This window comes from Haliotis asinina, chromosome 7 (assembly GCF_037392515.1).
Source record: "Haliotis asinina isolate JCU_RB_2024 chromosome 7, JCU_Hal_asi_v2, whole genome shotgun sequence".
In the NCBI taxonomy this organism is placed as follows: Eukaryota; Metazoa; Mollusca; class Gastropoda; order Lepetellida; family Haliotidae; genus Haliotis; species Haliotis asinina.
Genome location: NC_090286.1, coordinates 36350616 through 36373013, shown reverse-complemented (window position 1 = coordinate 36373013; position 22398 = coordinate 36350616). Strand labels below are relative to the sequence as shown.

The following is a 22398-nucleotide window of genomic DNA, read 5'->3' as shown; positions in this document are numbered from 1 at the left end:
CTCCCTGGTTATGGTGATGGTGTTGTCCTTCTGTATTTCAGCCATGGTACCTCTTTCTCCCCTTATCACAGAAAATTTGGAGAAAATGCTTGTTTACTAATAACCCGATTGTGCCCATTTATAGCTCATTTTGTAGGGAAAGCTAGTTTCGATCCGTAGGCCTTGGTGGGGCCTTAAAATTATTTTACATGGTGACATCTAACTATGATTGAGGAGGGGTGGTTTCTTCGTTAAATCCGTTTCCATTTATATGGTACCAGGGAACAATCAAAACACTTATATGTCTCTCTAAGCGATACACGCTCCTGTGCTTATGGATGACTGCCATGACATCAAACAGTTCATTCACAGTTGTCTCCCCTATCTTAAACATCCCAGATCCATTTCACGGGAACAGGGTACCCGTCACCCATGACTAATCGTTCCACAATCAAGAAAATAACAAGATGTAACGTATCCGGACTTTTTTGCAGCCGCGGATCAAACAGTGGACTAATTAATGTACCGTCCCAGTTAACACACTGTGTGTACATTAATTAGTTTTATGGGCTGTCAACGTTTTCACAGCATTGTGGGAAGGATGCATATTGGTAGGGTCATGACACAATGTTGTCACAACATCACGGCAGAGTACACCAGAGACGGTCTTCCCACACTGTACCGTGAATCGGATTCCAGTCTTCAGCTTGAGAAGCCAATGCTTTAACCACTAGGCTACACCACCTCAAATACCTAGGGAAAAAGAAAATGCCTTTGGCCAGGTGAGCTGGGTATTAGTGCTATGCAAATATCATATAACAATAGTAATAATTCAGCAACCCTAGGCCTGCTGGTCTTAAGAGGTGACTAACAGAAGCGGGTGGTCAGGCTTGCAGACATGGTTTACACGTCATCAATAATCAGACTTGATAATTTACAGACCACCACCATAATCTTGGAAGATTGACGAGTACAGCATACAACTAAACTCACTCACAGCTGAAGATGATTTCTCACCCGGATCTTTAGGGGTAGGTTTACTCAGGTGGAGGTTATACTAAAACAAGAACAACAACAACAAAATACCATGCCTTCTCTTTATACAATTGTAAACAATACATGTTAAACAACAAACACCCTAAAACTCAACAAGTAAGAGCTGATACTTTCCATAAAACGTTCTTAGATCTACTACATTCGTAAGCCTTAGATAAGCTACAGAGTTACCACAGGTGGTAACGTTACAAACGTTTTGTGGGTTTGACCCTGGTGACCAAAGCCACATATACTACCCATCAAAAGTTAAACACACTCAAAGCGTTCACTATATGTTATGTACATACATGTGGTGACATCGAGGATGAATTACTCCACTAACTTGGGGGAAGCAACTGCAAACCTTACGCAGATGAACTGCAAGAAGATCATGGATCAAATTGCTGAAAAGCATATGCAAATATTGTGCATGTGAACAGTTGTATTTTGGTGTGAATGTTTTTTTAAGAATTCACAAATTTTCATGGAGTTTCATCACCTATTGAACTCACAAGAATAACCTTTTCAATGAATGTATTTTCAATACATCCATTAATGTGTAAACAGTACCTTTAAACAGAATGGAATATTTTGCTAAATCTATTTTAAAACAGTTGAATGAAGCAAGTGGCTACATTTACTCCAGTGAGTCTAAACGTTTGATGGGCAGTATATAGCTGCATGGAAACTGATCCTGTAGGTCATGATAATGTACCAGAATAACATGCCCTTGTTAAATATTCAACCTCTTGTAGTAGATAACAGATACAATGTTTTACATACCCTGAGATGATTCAGTGTCAGATATATAATATATACCAAATATCACTGTATACTGAACGTTTACCTTTATGAGATTTCATTTGTGGTCATTTCATTTCTTTAGTGGTTCAGTATACTTGTGACAAAAATGTTTTGAAAAACAAGAATAATTGCACTAGTTTTTATTGCAATGAGATTATAATGCCAAAAAGGTATAAAGTTTGTACACATCAAATTATGTAAAATAAAAATGGTAAAGTAAAGGTTATCACAATAAAAGAAAGACTAGGAACACTCGTTCCTGATCAAAGAACTTTTTCAACAATTTAGGAAATGATATATATCAAAACAATATGTCAAAACAAAAAGACCAATTTATTACTTGTTTTACGGATTTTCATTGTTCTCAGAAACCCTAACGGCAGGAGAAAAACATTTATAATCACCTGTCAAAGTAAATTACCTTCCAATTGTTGCCAATTTGTAAAACGTACATGGGTCTAAAAACAATCCCAGAAATATTTTCTTGTAAGTTTACATTTTGGCCCATAAAAACATTAGGATTATATTTTGTGGGGAAAATCAACTGTTTTTCTTTTCTTTCTCTTGAAAAAAATAGATTGGGGATCTGTGAAACAAAAAAATATCATTGGTCTGGCCCAAACATTTCTTGCCAACACTGAAATATTACACATATTGCAAATTAATAATGCTTTTCCTTCATCCGTGGTATATGAATCTCATAGAGTTTCAAACATATGTAAGTATACAAGTACATTGGTATTTGCATAACACTGCAAAAAAGGTGTAAAACTCTCACAAGTCATATACTAAAATTTCAAACAAAAATATAAGATTATCTTAGCAATCACATTAAAATCAGACATCATACTCAAATATGACACCTCTCTTTAAGAGCCATAACAAACTGATCTTGATGACCTTTGTGGTTTGTAGTTTACATCAGAGGTCCATTTTTTTCAACATGGTTACAAGGATTGTCAAAGTATTACAATGTTTTATAAAGAATGAGTATATGTAAAATGCAAGTGGATTCTGAGTGCATCAATACTTGCCACTACAATATTTAAACACAGTGACAGGTTGTACTGCATACAGTAGTACTAAGGCACTTGGGGCCTAAGGGTAAACATGAAATTTTGCAGCCCTAGCACATTTTACATCACATTTTGCCTGATTAATCCTGTTGCTCAGCAACATTTGAGATATATGACGGTGGTTCAATAGCAGCAAAGAGGACATAAATGCATAAATAAGATCTGTGTTTGAGCATATTGAGATTCTGTGTCAAGATGACATCACATTTTCTGACTTCAGTAAATATGATAAAGGGTGAGAGCACGCAACAAAAATGCAAAAATAACGATCTCAAAATACATGTTGTAACATGAAGAAATACCAACAAAGTAATGCTTTCAAAATTGTTTTCAATAGGACAAAAATGACGAGAAGCTATAATCAGTGCCAACTGTGGTTGCCAATGCCATAGTGGCATGTTTGGTTCCAGTTCCCCTCAAGGTATGAATGACCCGTGGAATGTCAAGGGCATCTTGACACCTGGTGGTGTCTCTGCTCTGGCCAGTTCCTTGAATGTCTTTGCATCAAGCACCAGGAGAAAGGCATTGCGTCCAGTCTCCGACAATGAGAACACAGGGGAAAGAATTACACCTGAAATAATGCATTTATTGGGTTATGGATGCCAGTTATTTATTGTGATCATAAATGTCAAACATCAAATCTGAAAGATGTATTATGAACTTTTCGTAAATTTTGTTTTAATTGCCTTCTTAAAGTGCAAACAATATTTAAAGCTGCCAAACCAACAAGGCAAACTTGAAGAATATGGTGCCAGTTGTAATGTATTAGAAAAAACCCCATCTCAGTCACACTCAGTCCACCCGTGGCATACCAATCAGAAACCTCCCCATTGGGTACACCAGTGAAAGACCAATCAGAATCCTCCCAATTGGGTACACCAGTGAAAGACCAATCAGAAATCTCCCCATTAGGTACACCAGCGACTGACCAATCAGAAACCTCCCCACTGGGTACACCAGTGACAGACCAATCACTAACCTTAGCCCTCCTTATATGGGACACCAGTGACTGACCAATCAGAAACCTCCCAATTGGGTACATCAGCGACAGACAAATCAGAAATCTCCCCATTGGGTACACCAGTGACAGACCAATCCCTAACCTTAGCCCTCCTCATATAGGACACCAGTGACTGACCAATCAGAAACATCTCCATTGGGTACACCAGTGACTGACCAATCAGAAATCTCCCCATTGGGTACACCAGTGACAGACCAATCCCTAACCTTAGCCCTCCTCATATAGGACACCAGTGACTGACCAATCAGAAACCTCCCAATTGGGTACATCAGCGACAGACAAATCAGAAATCTCCCCATTGGGTACACCAGTGACAGACCAATCAGAAACCTCTCCATTGGGTACACCAGTGACAGACCAATCCCTAACCTTAGCCCTCCTCATATGGGACACCAGTGACTGACCAATCAGAAACCTCCCAATTGGGTACATCAGCGACAGACAAATCAGAAATCTCCCCATTGGGTACACCAGTGACAGACCAATCAGAAACCTCTCCATTGGGTACACCAGTGACAGACCAATCCCTAACCTTAGCCCTCCTCATATGGGACACCAGTGACTGACCAATCAGAAACATCTCCATTGGGTACACCAGTGACAGACCAATCAGAAACCTCCCCATTGGGTACACCAGTGACAGACCAATCCCTAACCTTAGCCCTCCTCATATAGGACACCAGTGACTGACCAATCAGAAATCTCCCCATTGGGAACACCAGTGACTGACCAATCACAAACCTCTCCATTAGGTACACCAGTGACAGACCAATCACTAACCATAGCCCTCCTCATATGGGACACCAGTGACAGACAAATCAGAAACCTCTCCATTGGGTACACCAGTGAAAAACCAATCAGAAACCTCTCCATTGGGTACACAGTGACTGACCAATCAGAAGCCTCTCCATTGGGTACATCAGTGACAGACAAATCAGAAACCTCTCCACTGGGTACATCAGTGACAGACCCATCGCTAACCTCAGCCGCCCCCATTAGGTCCACCAATTGCAAGCCAGTCACAAACATCACCCTTCCCCATTGGCTCTACCAGTGACAGACCAATCACAAACCTCAGCCCTCCCTACTGGGTCCACCAGTGACAAACGAATCACAACCCTAACCCCATCCCATTGTTTCCATCTGACAAACAGGAAGCCATCCACTTGACATGATATGCACATACCATCATCCTCCTCTGTTGCCCCTGGCCTCTCTATGAACACAGGTTCACCAGGCTGGTCCCCTTCATCTGCAATCCAGTGGACACAAGTCTTCGTCTTCAAGTCCACCTTGGTCAGCTGAAACCAGAACAGAACTGATCATGCACATGACTGAGTGAGATAGTATGTTTTTTTACGACACTTTTGGCAATATTCCAGCAATATCACAGAGGGAGATACCAGAAATAGGCTTCACACATTAGTCCATGTAGGGAATTGAACCTGGGCCTTCTGAGGGATGAGCCACCTTTGGTTAGGAAACTGACACATGGACAAGTATGATATGAAATATATTGAACGAAAATTAAACCAACATTTCTACATGTGCTGTTAACTGTATCACAGTGAGAAAATAAATCCTCTCTTGCATTATGTATATTTGGCAGTTTCTGAAACAGTAGACAAGTAGGAATATTGTGAATGCACTACTTAATCAAACTTCTTCAAGAGGCATTAAGATGTAGGAACAGTAGGGAAGGATAACAATACACAGATGCATGACTTCTTTATCGCAGTGAGAGCGACATTTCAGTGTAGGTTCTAAGACTCCTGTCACACAACTGTTCAGTAGAGTGAGGATTGAGAAACATTAACTTAATCTAAGCCTCAATTTCACAACAGTGTTAAACATATGACTGGGTAATTCTGAAATATCAAGACACAATCAAGGTTGATCCAAATTCCCAAACTCAGCACTGGACTTCCTTTTAATTGATTTTACTACCATTCTAACAGCGTTTGAAATTTCCTTGGGTCCACTGGACTGAGACTTTAAATAAGTGTCCACAGGTAAAACAAACAGCGGCATTTGTTCAGAAAGCAAGATTTATGGATGTCAACTTCTTTTATAGTCAACAATACAACATTTAGAAGTGTATGCTTGCTCCTTCATCCGGAGCAAGCACACATTCTCAAACGTCATGTTATTCACACTAAAGAAGTTGGCGTTCACAAATCTAGCTTTTCTTATGTATTCCACATATAAATATCCTTCAAAGTTCAGTCCTTGGTGATAAGTATTATCTGTGGGCTATAATGAGGGGTGACAACTGAGTCAGAAACAACAACTGCCATAGTGATAGTCTACTACAAGATACTATCAGATACTGACAGCGATAGTGTATGCAGCTAACTACAGCAAGACCGTTGCAATTTGTTTCATTCTCCTTGAATTGTCTCATTTCAGGCCATTTCCCCAATGAATGTATAGTAAATATGAAACAAAAACAAGTTGAACTTCAGTCTCTTTTAGTCAGTGACAAACTTGAAAGCCAGATCAAGTAAACAGTAAAGTTTGTGAAGAGGTAACAGGGTCAGATAACTCCAAATCAATCAATGTGATAAATGTGGCACTTCCTGTATTTTGCGCCTCACATTATAAACAGAAGTCAATTACTAAACTATTGATAGTCACACATACTACTGATGTTTCTTGTTTCTACTATCAATTAATTGCTACATGAGACTCAACAACTGAAATCCATTGATAGTTCAATGCATCTTTACAGGCCTAGAATTAATGCAGAACTATGTGTCAATGTTACATTTCTAAGACTGTTCTACATTATTCTTTGATGTTCAGTTCAAAATGTGTCACCCTTGGTGTGTCTGTCAAAAGTTCTGATCCATAGGCATATCTGTACTTCTTTGCATTGTAGGAGTAGTTGATTCTGGGTAGATCCATTCTTACGCCATTGGACGCATCTGGAAAACATCACAAGGAAAAGTATGATGAAAGATAGTGTGTGTTGCACAGCAAAGCATGATGTTGTGGCGGACTTCTAAATCATTCAACCTTCAGGAAGAGGATAAATGTATGCATATCCATCAGTCATGGGTTAGATCCACACACAAGTGACGTAAACGTGGGTTTAGTTTTATGCCAGTCCTAGCAATATTCTGGCAATGTCACAGTGAAGAACACCAGAAATGAGCTTCACACACTGATCCCATGTCAGGAATCTTTCAAATACAACAAGTGTTTGCCACTAACATGATGAACTGTAAAGGACGCGGGGTAGAATAGGCCTTCAGCAACCCATGCTTGCCATAAAAGACGGCTATGCTTGTCGTACAAGGCGACTAATGGGATCGGGTGGTCAGACTCGCTGACTTGTTTGACACATGTCATTGGTTTCCAGTTGTGCAGATCATGTTTTTGATCACTAGATTGTTTGGTCCAGACTTGATTATTTACAGACCACTGCCATATAGCTAGAATATTGCTGTGCAGTGTAAAACTACACTAACTAAACTCACTCACTCACATGGCCATGTCTGCCACTGCTAAAGAACAATGAAATATTCAAAACATATTCACTACTTCTCATTTTTGCTCACACACAAGATGCAAGAACGTGACTGGTGTCTAGATAAGGGTGTGGTCATATTGAAAATAGGATCAAAGTGTAGCCTACTTCCCCAATGTAGGCTGTCATCATACCTGAAGACATTGGGTATAACAGTTCATGAGATAGCGTGTTAACAAGAGTTTGAAGAGTGATCAAAGAATTGTGGTGACCTTGAGAAAAAAGGTCAAGATCTGCAAAGTCGACTGGCGTCTGCGTAATGATCTAAAATCTGTAATCAACTAATGTTGATCATGAAATTTGAGTGAGAGAGTGACTGACTTCAGTTTTACGCCGCACTCTGCAATATTCCAGCTATATGGCAGCGGTCTGTAAATAATTGAGTCTGGACCAGACAATCCGGTGATCAACAGCATGAGCATCGATCTGCGCAATTGGGAACCGATGACAGGTGTCAATCAAGTCAGTGATTCTGTTAGTTGCCACTTATGACAAGCACAGTCGCCTTTCATGGCAAGTATGGGTTGCTGAAGGCCTATTCTACCCTGGGACTTTCACAGGTCCACAAAATTTGAAGACACTGGGTACAACAGTTCATGAGATATCGCATAAACAAGATATGGGATGTACAGACAGACAGAGAGACAGACAGACGGACAGATGGACAGACATATGTACAGACTCTGCTGAATACATAGTCCCCTGTTCTGTGCTGCATCGGGGTACAAAAAGCCAAGATGCCTTAATAACAGAGAGTGAGCGGGTGAGTTTAGTTTTAGGCCGTTTTTAGCAATATTCATGAAATACCATGGCAGAGGACATCAGAAATGGGCGAGTGGTGGGGACCTCCCCTACAAAAATAGATTTAGTCTGCTGGAAATATACAATTTTTAGGCATACCTAACCAGATAATACTTAACTCAAATGAACATATTGAAACGGCTATTAACTAAATTTCATTAAAACATTCTAAATTTATAAACATATTTGTATTTTCTAAACATCAAAGTTTTTTACAGACAAATCGGAGAATAGATTTTGGCATCTCTGTAGGATCACTAGGAAAGGATGACACCGTACTGAAGAACAATGTTTTATTACAGTTTTGGTGTAGGTTCTACCACCATTATCAAGTAAGTGATGAAGAGCGTGAGGATAGTGAAACATATATAAGTGTACAAGCATGGGGAAAGGAACTGGAACACCACCTACAAACCAGAAAAAACAACTACTGGCAACAGTGTGCCATGTCCAATGTGACTGTGGACAGACTTATGTAGGTGTGAATCAAAGAACATCTAACTTCAGTATCAAAACTTGACATCTAAATCAGCCCTGTTTGACCACATTCAAGACAATCCCAACCAGAGTACAAATTTTAACAACCAATCTCAAGACTTTATAGTCAGGAAACTTCAAGAAAATTGTACATCCACCAAGTACCACAACCAATAATAGCTAAACCTAACCAGTTTACAATTCACCTCCTGTGATGTAGTCAGGGGTACAGAAGATGGAGCCGTCTGCCTGTTTGACTGCCGTTGCTGATGTGTCTTCCAGAGTCACCAGGTTCTTGCCACCCTCTGCCTGTGTGGTTAAAGATATCAAACTTCAATCCCAATTAGAATCTTTATTGCTGTATCTTTGTATAATACACACCAAACACTATCTGAGAGGTAAACAGTGGATATTTTATGTCTTTCATAATTTTATGTCAAACTTTGCAATAATTTTCTGGAAATGTGTGTAAATGTCATGTGACTCACTTGTGTGTTATTGCAACATGGCCCTAAGTGCATGCACATTTGTTTATTCAGTTCATACTAGTGTATTACTGTTAGGGAGTGGCATTGTTGTAAAAATGTAAGCCTGTTAGCCAATCCCATCATGATCACATGAATAAAATGTCAAACCCTCCCAACCTCCCCACAAGATGGCACTTCGCATTTCCCAGCAGATCAAAGTGTCATATTATGGAGACAGTGACAACCATGGTTGGTCATGTGACTGACTAATGGTGGAAAAATATGCAAGGGAGGCAACTTGTGGGCGAATGTACTTTTACATCCTCTTCATAGGGAACTACAAGGGATTCCAGTGTTCCATGATCATTCGCACACATGGAGACAAGAATAATAAGCATGATTCAGGATAAGGACAAATAAATATGTTTAAACCTTTTCACTAAGAAATAGAATCCTGTTTTGATGCTTACATGCTGGATACATGTCTTACACAGTCATACAAATTAATAATTTCATATCATTTTGTTAGTAAGATATCTCCACAATAATCTCCAAATTTACTTGTAAAACATAAACCACCTACTTGTTGGCAAAACAAGCTGAATTACCTTCTCGACATCAAGAGGAAGCACATAGCGTCTCACTTTGGCATAATTATTTGAGAAGATCCCATCCTTGATCTTCTTAATGTAAACGTCATGTACAATACCCCCATCGTCAAAAGCACATAAGTCAATAACGATGTGACCATCATTCTCGTAGCAGTTGATGAAGTGGAAACAGAAGAGGGCGTCGGTCGTGTAGCGAGTTGTTACTGTCTTTCCGTCTGAGCGCCGAGCAAGATGGATAAGAACCTGTGGTGAAAAATGGATGCATAAATTTAAGAACCTAGTACAAACTCTTATTTAATGCCAATTCAAGAAACCATATCAGTCAAATGAGACTCCAGTGAGTGAGTCAATTTGAAAACACAGAGGCCATAGAGTTATGAAAAGTTGACCATCAAAGAAACAGTTATTGAACCTAGGTACCAAATATGAAAAGAATGTAGTCAATGGTTCTTAAGATATTCCAATTTGTACATACGTGTGGAACTATGGACGTATGTGCGGAGCCTAATACTATATCTATATAATCTATTATCTATGATAATTGAGTCTGGATCTGACAATACAGTGATCAACAGCATAAGCATCGATCTCAGCAGCTGGAAAATGATGCCATGAGTCAACCAAAGCAGTGAGCCTGACCACCTGATCCGGATAGTCACCTCTTATGACAAGTAAGCTTTTTATGGCAAGCAGGGTTTGCTGAAGACCTATTCTACCCCGGGCCTTCACGGGTTGAGTGAATACTTTATATAAAACATAAACTAAGAACCAAACATTAAATGATGGTTTCCATTTAGAGACAGAAAATTTCTAATAATCCCACAGATGAGGGACCTTTCTACAAGGAAAACACACAAACCCTACGCTTACAGTATGTGCAATGATTCAGGAGGTGGCCGTCTAACCTGTTCAGTAGGGTAGTTGTACAAACAACTCTCAAATCCAGTTCCGGTAAACTTCATGAGTGGAAGTTTTAGGATGTTAGTAACCAGAGTTTGTTCCAAAACTACAAAGTAGTTCTCAGACATTCCAAAGCTGTGGTTGTATGCAATGTTGGCCTTCCAGCGAGACGGAAAGGTTGACACCAGAGATGCCCGGCTGAAGGAGTTGTCTTCCCCTGGAAATGAGAGAAGAGTGAGTGAATTTTGTTGTCCGCTGCTTTTAGCAATATTCTAGCAATATCATGACAGTGGACACAAGTAATGGGCTTCATACATTGTACACATGTTGGGAATCAAATCTGGGTTTTCAGCATGATGAGCGAACATTTTAGACACAAGGCTATCAACGCTATAATGAGAGAAGAGGTAACTATCACCCTCCTCTAATAGAAATATGGTTAAAACAAACTATAGTAAAAACAAACTAAACTTTGTATTTTTCCTTATCCTGACTCACGTTTTATTGCTTATCTCCCCTTCCCTCCGAACAGTTAGTGGAAACTTGAATCCCTTCAAATTTCCAAGAAGAGAACATACAATCACTTACCTTGCGCCACCTCCTTTGTCCTATGTGACTGCACATGTCAAACCTCAGTCTCCGGACGGTTGGGTGGTGTTTCATGGCTCCAGTTGTGGCTTATCTTCAGTTTATTTTTGGATACTTAGCTCAAATTCTGTGAATGCCTGTATTAATGTATTATTCATTATAAATGGAACAAACATTATCCAAATTTTGTCAATAAATCTACAATTTTTCACCTTGTTTCAGGTTTGTGTATTTTAAACAGTGCTGACAATAGGTACAGCTCTTGACTCACACCCTGGGATTCTTCTGTTGCTGTATTTTCATTTGATTATGCACTCATGTTGTTGCATTTATACTACTATCATTTTATAAGCATATATTTGTACTCTGACGTGGTGTTCACCTGTGTTATTTATTCATAACATGTGACTTGTAAAAAATTTTCACATGTGATTTAAAAATTTGAAACTAGATTTACACAACCTGTTGTCAGATTCAGTGAGTCTGGGTGTCATGGTTAGACAATTGCCAGCCTTGTGAGTTGTTGCAGTTCCATTGTGATCATCGTAAGTTGGGTTCTGATGTCATCTCAATAGAAGATAGTGCCATCTCAAGTGGTGGCAGAGATAACAGTCAAAGCCTCAGGAAAGAGGAAATCCTCTCCAGTCAAGACACCAGCAAAATATTCGAAGACAAGGTCGACTTCATCCTCCAAAATGTCCTCGTCTTCTAGATATTCATCTAGAACATCGCAGTCGGTGAAGTCTATGCCACCAGCTATGATGATCCTCCAGTACTGGAACTGCAGAACTTCAGAGAGATGTCTGATACTGCTCCAAAGGCAATACAGTTGAGAGATCTATCATCGCTGATTTACTGCATTGGTCTTCATCGGGATCACAGCTCCAGTTGTGGTACAGTATACCAGGGGTTTCATTGATCCAGCAGAAGTAGAGTGAGTGAGTGAGTGAGTTTAGTTTCACACCGCACTCAGCAATATTCCAGCTATATGGTGGCAGTCTGTAAATAATCAAGTCTGGATCAGACAATCCAGTGACCAACAACATGAGCATCGATCCAATTGGGAACTGATGACAGATGTCAACCAAGTCAGAGATGACCACCCGATCCTGTTGGTTGCCTCTTATGTCTGCGATCGAATTGGGAACTGATGACAGATGTCAACCAAGTCAGCGAGTCTGACCACCCGATCCTGTTGGTTGCCTCTTACGACAAGCATAGTCCCCTCTTATGGCAAGCATGGGTTGTTGAAAGCCTTTTCTACCCCGGGACCTTCACGGGTACAGAAGTAGATGTCTGCAGAGAACCCAATAGCATTTGAACACAAAATGCCACAGAGACTGTGACAGTTGTCATGCAGAAGAGGTCTATTAACAACTTTGAAGATTACTACACTGAAGACTTTGTAGATGTGATCAATGGGGCAACGATGAAGATAGTGAGTTTTTTAACTGTTGTCAGTAGGATATTGATGTGGAGTCTGGTACTACCTTATCAGCAACCAATGTTGAAGTTATGCATCTGGGGGTCGGTGTTTGTAGAAGACCAAGACGTTGAAGATGAAGCATATATCTACCCAGATGATAAAGTCTTATCTTGGGTGGATGAAGGCCTCCCAAATTCATCCCCTATGAAGACATGAAACCCAGCTGAGACATACTGCATGAAGGGTGACAACTTTGAGTCTGTCACCATCCTGCTGATGAAGTCTATCTCTGATGTTGCTGATAATTTGAAAGCAGCTTTTGGAAAAGCTTTGAAGACTCAGGGTCAACATACTCCTGCGTTTAGCACAAGAAGTTTCAGACATCACAACATGGAACATTTATGAAGGTAGTAAATGAAGATTTCTACCTGGTCTCTGAAGTAAAATAAGATAGCTACCAAGTTGGAGATAAGAGGCTAGCCCAGCTTGATACAACAACCTGGAGGGTGTTCTTCGGCTTAATGAGATCCAGGGTGCTTAATGGTTGACAAAAGAGAGGAGCCTCGACATCAACCAAATAGAACTGAAAGCAGTAATAGTGTTCAACTAAACAATCAAGCTCTGATAGAACATACAGACAACCGAACAGCCTGCAAGGGTCCACCAGATCAGCGCTCCTTCTGCAATAATTGATCCATTATTCAACATCATGGAAGATATTGACTTGAAGGTCAGGGTTTGCAACATACCAGGGGCAAAGAACATCCCAGCTGATGCTTTATCCTAACTGATCCGTCCGTCACCCACAGAGTGGATGCTTCATGTTAGAAGCCTTCCAGTTGTTAACAGAAACAGTTGGCTTTCATCTTGTTGATCTGTTTGCAACCTGATTCCACAATCAGGTCGATCCCATCATGGGTTGTCGATGCCCTAGCCATATCTTGGAAGGGTCTGAGCAGTTATTTCGTAGCCTGTTACCAGAAGTAACCAGAAGTAACTCTTATGCCAATCCTGTTACCAGTACTACGCAAACAAACGAAGATCCTGCTACTGATTTTGGTCGTGCCTTACTAGCCGGCAAGATCCAGGTTTCCAGACCTCATAAAGTAGCACGGTGAACCGATGTTGCACCTCCAAGACTGGCTGAACCTCCTCGTCCATCCTCACATCATGCAAAAGCATGGGAATCCAGAAGTGTTCTGCTAACATGTATGGAACATATTATGTCTTGTTTACAGAGAAGAAGGTACTCTACCAGGGCAGCAAAAGCTGTAACACTGGCTTTACATGTAACCTGTATGACAAGTGGAGAAGTTTTTACCAATACGCTACTTGTAAGAGGGTTAAGAAAAGCGACTCGCCCGCAAGTAGCAGACTATATGTCATTTAAAGTCTACCAGATGCTTGAAAGGATCCACACTGTCAAATTATTTAGCAACAATCAGCTGAGTCATCACTATCAAGACATGAGTGAAGCTGACGAAGGTTCCAGAATTAGTTGCTTTATTGAGACAATTTAAGATAGAGGAACAGCAGTAGAAGTTCCATGCACCTGCATGGGATCTTAATGTAGTATTGCAGCACCTCATAAGTGAAGACTATGAGCCTCTGATGCAGACATCTTTTGAGTTGCTCACTCAGAAAACGATATTTATGCTTGCCTTAGCAACTGCAGCCAGAATGTCTGAAACCCATGCCTTAGATTTCGTCCATACAAGATTTGAAGCTGGCAACCATGCATGCTGCTGTCCGCCTAGGACTTAGGTGGGACTTCATTGCGAAGAATCAACTGCCGGGACAACCAGATCGTCAATTTTATGTTCCGGCTCTATTGAATGTCCTGGGTCCAAATGACACACAAGACGAGCTTTGAAGATCTAGTCAAATCCGGGCAGAAATCCAGTGTGCAGCCGTGTGAAGAATTCCCAGGGGGTGTATGAAAGCGAACATGGATTTGTGTACAGTTTAACAGGGTATCCTGGAGGTGGGTGGCCACCACCTTTTCCGTCGGATTTGGTAAGCAATAAAGCATGAGTCAGGATAAGGAAAAATATGCAATTTTTATGATAAAATTGATATTTTATACTTACGGTAAGCAAAAGGAAATCATTCACTGTTAAAGCATATAAATTATGATGGCCACGGTAATTACTTTGTGAAAGTGAACCTGGTCCAACTGATAACTAGACTCCTACAACAAACCGGTAACTTAACATCACCAGAGAATCGTGGATAATTTAGGCTCTCTACCTTTTTCTTGTGGTGGTATTTTGATGATGTTGTAAGCTTGTTTGTGGTTAAATGAAGTGCCTAAATTGTACATGGTGCCATCAGGATCAGTGTGAGGGTGAGCCGTTGCCATGTGAACTGCAACCAGTTTGTCTAGTTGAATCTATAAAAGAGAAATCCACTTGTGAACATTCTTACACAATACATCACAAGAAAACAAAAGTCACTAGAAGATGACAAATAACCCTTGCCCACACAATGTTTGAAAGAACAAATCATCAGACAGTTACTGCAAGTCCAGCTTGACTTTTTTTGACTAACCTGATTTTTTTGTTAGTGCAAAGTGTTTCCATGGATATCACGAAAAATATAAAAGCCAAAAATCTGCAAATAGCAAAAGGTACTACTTCAAAATTTGTTTGATATATCTGTAAAGTCTTGAAGAAAGATATTACAGTAGAATACTTATAACAAACACGGATATAACAAAATGACGGCTATAGCGAACTGTCTTAAAAGTCCCAAATTAACTTCTGTTCATATAAAAAAGTCATGAATAACGAATTCTCTATAACTTACTTAATGGCCATAGCGAACTGATCTGCAATAACCGCGAGTCCGAGGAAACACTAATTAACGATGTGAAAAACGAACTGAGCGAACTCAGTCAGTGTCACTGCCAGTTAGCGATGCTCACTCTGAAATCCTCGACAGTCCCAGTTAACACTTATTAATGGTGTGAACAGTCAATTGAGCAAACACAACCAGTGACTTTATCACAGCTGACAATGATATTGTCATTACTGAATTCCCCTCTGATGACGACATTGTAAAGGCCATTTCTGATATGGGACGTATGCAGTTGGCCAAGTGTGCACAGAGTAAGATTACTGACCTTGTAGTGAAAAGAACGTAATATGAATGAATGAATGCATAAATAAACTAAGTACGTATGTATTGTACTTTATAGTATGTTTTATTGTTCTTTCAATGGATTTTCATGAATAGCGAACTACAGATATAACAAACTAATTTCCGTGGTTCCTTGTAGTTCGTTATTAAAGTATTTTACTGTAAATGTTTTTTGAGCTGTGATCTGGAAATAAAATCCAACCCCTTCCTTTTTCCATGGAAACTGATAAAAATAAAAATATCTGTCAAGTTTTGTTGAAAGCTATTTTTTGTGTTTTGCTCCAGAAACAAAATGATTACAGACAGATGGACAGACAAACAAGGCATCGACTATATCCCTGCATATTACATGCATAAAACGAAGGCAAAAAAAAAGCAGACAAAAAATAACTGGGGTAATCTGGGATTGATTTTAGTTAAATTAATAATTTCTCATGAAAGTAGTGTTTGCTGGACATGCTGTGGAATTTTTCCTTGTCTGGCTCCGGCATAAAAAAATGAACAATTACTGCTTTTAGACTGGCAGCCAACATTACAAGTCAAATCATGAACATACACATACCGATCCCTTCTTTGTGAGTGTCTCGGGATCAACAATATTGATGCCTGGTGTTTCTGTCATTGCCAGAAGCGTGTCGCCGTGGGGGACGATGTTCACTGCAGTGTTGTCGGTCATTTCCGGACGAAAATAGGAGAAAAACCTGAAGGTAGGTAAGATGAAATTTATTTAGTATTTACAAACATTCAAGCGTACCTGTCCACGGTAGTTTTAAAAGGAAATGAGTTTTCACATATATGTGTGCATAATTTATGCAGATACGAAGCTTTTCTGTACCTCTGGCACATCTTCTGTCAGCTCCTGCTCGCTATTAGTGCTGTCCTCTTAGGGTCTTTGGGAGACCAGACAAGGACGAATAGTAATAATAATTTTTTTATGCTCTGAGACCACCTGACACCTCAGTCTTGCTTCATCCACTACTGATAATCTACACATCATGTGATTTGTTTACATGCATGTTGTTTTCGAACCAGTGGATAGATAAAATAACTGGGGTATATTAAGAAGACCCTGGCAACTTACAGTCTTCCTTATAGTTTCTCATATTACAGATCAAATATAAACAACAAACACTTATATAAACATATATTCATTATAGTTTCGAAAATAACGAAAAATGGTAACTAACCAGTGGACCCAAAAAGTTATCTGTAGCTCTGGCACAGAGTGGGATCTGGGGTAGCCCAAATGCGAGGTCAAGGCTGAGGCAACCTAAACTGAACATATAAACCTAAAGTGTGCTTCTCACTATGTATTAGGTCATCTCTTGTTTTCCCAGAATAACTGCATTTGAGGTCTTTGTTTTGGAGGGACAGGTTTTACTTTTTGCTTATAAGACCTCTTCCCAGGTTTTACTTTTCGTTAGTAAGACCACTTCCCAGGTTTTACTTTTCCTAACTTTATATGAACATCAACATTCAAATGATACATGAGTGTTTGAAATCAAATGAAAAATATCGTTCAAGATAAAACTCACACTACAAACGTTTTCCAAAGCCAGATTGGATCCACAATTCTTAGGGCTTCGACCCTGAGAACAGGTTAACCTGCAGTTATCCTAGACCCTAGCTCACGATACCATTTTACTTCCTCATCAACGTACCTTGCAAAGATGCTCTTGCATGGATCTGGGAAGGCAGCTGTAGCAAACTGACCAACGACCAGTCTGTTTGCCTTCAGACATCTTGTGAGGGTGTCTGAGTCCAAGAGTTTGTTCTGATACTGAACCTTTCCGTCTTTGATGATGAACTTATGGATGACCGCCATGCCATCAAACAGGTGCTTCACAGTTGTCTCCCCTACCTTGAACATCCCCGATCCATTCCTGTACAGGGTCCCTGTCACCCATGTGGGGATGGTCCCTAGACAATGAAAATAGAAATTGTGATGGTATTGATGGCTATTTCACTTCTTATACCTTGATTATTTTCACTATCAAATCAACAAATGTCATAGAACAAAAGTAATGTTGGTAAGTTTTGTCAAAGTAATAACCTTTCTACATTTATTTCATAAAGTTAACTATGGATGTGACTAATTTGATGTTTTAGTTTTGACACATCAACTATCGAATATATAACAATCCGTATATATATAAAACAAGAGTCATCAGAAGATATATCCCCCAGGCTCCCACATATTTGAAAGGACAAATCATCTGACAGTTACTTGATGTTTCTTTAGACTAAGTTTGAATCATTTCCATGGAAATCATGAAAAATATATATGAGTTGTGCTTCAGAAATGAAACACATCTCTCAGGTTTGAGACAAAGTCCAAAAGGTTTCAACGGAAACTGAGAAAAAAATAAATCACAAAAACCTGTAAATAGCAAAAGGCACCACTTTAGGTTCTGACTGGTATATCTACCAAGGACTGCAGAAAAATAATGAATGTTTTTTGAGTTATGCTCTGGAAACCCATTCCTCCATTTTGAGACTAAGTCAGAATCGTCCATGGAAACCGAGAAAATAGCAAAAGACACCACTATAGGTTCTGACTGATATAACTAACAAGTTTTGACGAAAAATATTGAACTTTTTTTTTCGTTATGCTCTGGAAACGAAGCCCACCCCACCATTACATGACCAAAACGTTTCATGGAAAAACAAAAAAAAGATAAAAATGCCAAACTCTGTAAATAGCAAAAGGCACAACCATAGGTTCAGATTATCATATCTATCAATTTTGGTCTAAAAATATTGAATGTTTTTTGAGTTATGCCCCGGAAACAAAATGATTACGGACGGACAGATGAGGCGTCGACTATATCCCCTGGTATGTAATGCCTGGGGGATAAAAATGAATAAATTACATAGTAAAATAGTGTACGTTTGTTAAGTTTGTTGTTGTTGTTATTTTAAATGGAATTAGAACATGGGTGGGACTCAAATGCTTTCATTGTGAAGTGTCTTGACTCAGTGTCATGACTAATCCGTCGATCTCTGTGAATATATAGAGTGACTGGATGGGCCACTAGGTTCACTCCCAAAAGACAGAATTCCCAAAAGACAGACCTCCCATAAGACAGACTCAGTGAGTATAATAATCAGCTGAGCCATGCTGTCCACCCCTATTTAAATAATGAGTTGACCCAGACCCACAAATCAAGTCAAAGTTTATTCTTGGGAGTATTATACTTGCTCTTTTTGTGAAATGAGGCTTAATTAGACTCTGTTCATTTAGTTTTACTAGCATTAGTTTGGTATTTGTTAAACATAAGAACATAACATATTTGTCAACAGTGGGATGTTAATAATATGCAGGGAGATATTCATTTCCTAATTCATCTAAGACCTTGCATTCTAATATACAGTGAAATTCATCCCCAATTTTACTCTTACATGATGTACACAATCTATTTTTTATCAATTTAATGCTATCTACCAGTTTTGATAGGAAGTCTATGGTTACAGGTTCTAAGTTTTGTTGCATAAACACATAAATCTACAACAAGTTGCAACAAAAAAGTTTTAATATAAAGATTTTCCTCAGACATATTGTAATATAGGCCTTTCGATGATTGTGATTTACATTCTCTCCACATTTGTAGAAATTCACGGTATCTTTTCTGTTCGGCCCTTTTGACTTTCATCTAAGCCTCTTTAACTTTTTCCATCAGCCCTTTTGACTTGGCACTTCTAAGCTCTTTTGTCCTTTGGCCCTTTTGACTAGATCCCACATCAAGGATATATCAACACATTCCCCTCTCATGACCAGTGAACAATGTATAATATATTCCTATTAGTATCCACAGGCTGACCCCACATCGAGGATACATTAACCCATGCCCCACTCATGACCAGTGAACAACTTATGATATATCCCTACCTGTGATATTAGTATCCACAGGCTGCTCAAGCTGATCCTCTGTTGAGTAGTTCATCCATCCTGGGAGCTCATCATTATCATTGACCGACATTATTGCAAGTTGGTCTCAGCTGAAAATGGAGTGCAATGTTTTCATGTTAACTAGCAAAACAACTGGTAGATAGTTTATTTGTAACTTGATTCCACACAGAAAATGAAAGTGGGTTCTAAATATCAGGCAAAGATGCTATCATCCTGCTTAAAGACTTCAGAGATAGTGCTACTTACTTAAGAGCCCTAGACTTTGTTACACTTCACAAGTTTATGAAACTCCCCCAATATAAACACCAGCCCAAATGACTGATATTCAAAATGTCCTGCCAGTACCAGTCCTACTGAAAACATACCAGACCTATCAACATCGTCTAAATGTTTTTCTTTGATAAAATACGACAAAATAACAGGTATGTGTGATGAGCTTTAGTAAATTTGTTCAGTTTAAATTGTTAAAAGTTACACCAGAGAATTGTGGACAACATGGAAAACTAATTATCATGTGTTACAGGAAAATTGATTTTAATGTGTGAAAGAAAAAATATAAATAAATGTTGTCCAAATACTATAGGTCTCTCTCCTATTCTCGTGGGTTTCTTATTCTCGCGGAAAACATGTTTTCTGCCGAGGTTGCCGATGCACAATACCTGTACTTAATTAGCGGTTGTTTACATCACTGATCCTTAGCCAAGAAGTCGCCCAAGTCTGTCAATGATCAAAATTTTGCAATGCAACAAATATAGGTTAGTTTTTACCAACTAGGACAAATAATAACTTTTTCCTGCCCTTTCCGACAGGATTTCTCTTCCTTACACTTCATAATGTTGCTTCCTCGTTATGCCGCGAGTATGGGAGATGCATCATTAAATCATTGGTGGATGACTTTGTTTTTTCACCGAGTTCAAGAGTGGTAACACACCTGATGGATCAAGCGGTTGATTGATGCAAATGTTAGAGGAGGAGTCTCTTCATTTAAAAACAACAAGCATTTATACGATAAGAACTGTTTGCATTATTTTGTCAGCCGATATTCATGAGAATAGGGAAAGCCAGTATAACCTGTGCATTGGTTAGGTAACTTTTCATTTTTTTCATGCCTGGCTCTGAGTTAATCCATCTCAGGCATTTGGATGGACATCTACTTTGGACACTGACTTCACTAAGTTCACTGAAATTAACAGTAGCAATAATATCCATGATCTACAGTTAAATATGTTCACTCATTTGAGTAAAGTTTGAGTTTTTATTGTAACTACCCGTAATGTTGGTCATTACTGACTGTTCTGTGCGACTGTGCCCTTTGTATGGCTGTAGTGTAGAATTTGAGACTTGAGAAGGTCATTCCCCTTGTGTCAACACTACATTAGAAAAGGGCCCCCGATTGTTTGAATTGTTAGTGTTTCTTGAACGCCAAATTCTCGTCACTGGCTGTGGCAGCACTCACAGTTCAAAATGTTCACTGCTTGGTCAGCCGGCTAATCAAGGCCAAGGCACACGACGTTTAAATGGCTAAACTAGTTTACAGTATGATCAATCATACATAACATCAATTGAAAGAATGTTTCTCCCTTGTTCAATCCAAAGTGAGACATTTTAGAGCGCGACAACCACAATATCACACATTTCTCATAATATTGCACCAATATCATGCATTATCTCCAACAGTCCTTGTAAATTTGGCATCTGATTAAACATTTTACACACCATAAATCATGTGCCAAATGGTGACGAATGGGTCAACTGTTTTCCGGAAGTAGATTTTATTCAAGGGAGCTAACTCTCATATCACAACGTAGCAGTGTTTCGTAGGCATCTGGGCATAGATTTTCGAAGCTCTATTAGCTCGAAGATAATCGTACGATTAATATATGTCACTTACGACTATCTTAACGCTATATGAGCTTCGGGTAAGAGTTCCACCCGTACCCCCCAAACCCATCAAAAATCAAAATTACAAACTGGCATCCATACTTCACTGAACTGTCTTCACTCTAAGAACAATTAATGCACTTATTTCAGTGTAGGAATATTACAGGAGGAAGGGGCAAATTTACTGTGTATAAAGAGAGGGGTATTGGCGGAACTCTTTCCGAACTTCGAAAATCTCGGCCCAGAGCATTTGCGCTGTTCTCATTCTGGCCCGGGAACCAGGATATGGGTGAGGTATATAGAAATTTCGATTTTCACCGGAAAGTTCACGTTTGGCTGAACGCCGAGGGATGATATATCAAAGCGAACGTGTGTGATTAGAATTGGTCCTCAACATCCCACTCTTGTCGTAAGAAGCGATTAATGGGATCAGATAGTTTGCTAAGTTTCATCAAAATCCTAAATTTAAACATTGTGTGGAATCATTTGTAAAAATGATCAAAGAGCATACTATGTTCTCTCTTTTAATTTGTTTGGAGACAGTTTAAGTCCATCAGTATGCTGCAAAATCGCCAAGGCAATTGTTGAACCTGTTATTCTGTATAAAAGTGAAGTCTGAGTAATTGACTCTGCTCAACTGAGACATGTAGATACTTCTCTCCTGAAAAATTACTAACAAAATTCTGCAAACGCACATCTGGGCATGCAAAGCAGAGCATGCTTTGTACCCTCTACTATTCAGAGTAACT

At 39.3% G+C, this 22398-nt stretch overlaps 1 protein-coding gene across 1 annotated transcript; it reads right to left on the bottom strand.

Moving 5' to 3' along the window:
* Positions 1 to 1064: 1064 nt before the first annotated feature.
* On the bottom strand, positions 1065 to 21546 carry LOC137291779 (beta,beta-carotene 15,15'-dioxygenase-like). The gene is made up of 11 exons (XM_067823301.1): positions 21485 to 21546; positions 19748 to 19857; positions 17520 to 17778; positions 16421 to 16559; positions 14968 to 15109; positions 10709 to 10920; positions 9801 to 10046; positions 8932 to 9034; positions 6736 to 6842; positions 5102 to 5216; positions 1065 to 3465 (listed from the first exon to the last, which is right to left on the bottom strand). Exons 2-11 carry the CDS (start codon positions 19836 to 19838, stop codon positions 3311 to 3313), a joined length of 1569 nt encoding a protein of 522 aa, XP_067679402.1. The 5' UTR covers positions 19839 to 19857; positions 21485 to 21546; the 3' UTR covers positions 1065 to 3310.
* Between the last annotated feature and the right edge of the window lie 852 nt (positions 21547 to 22398).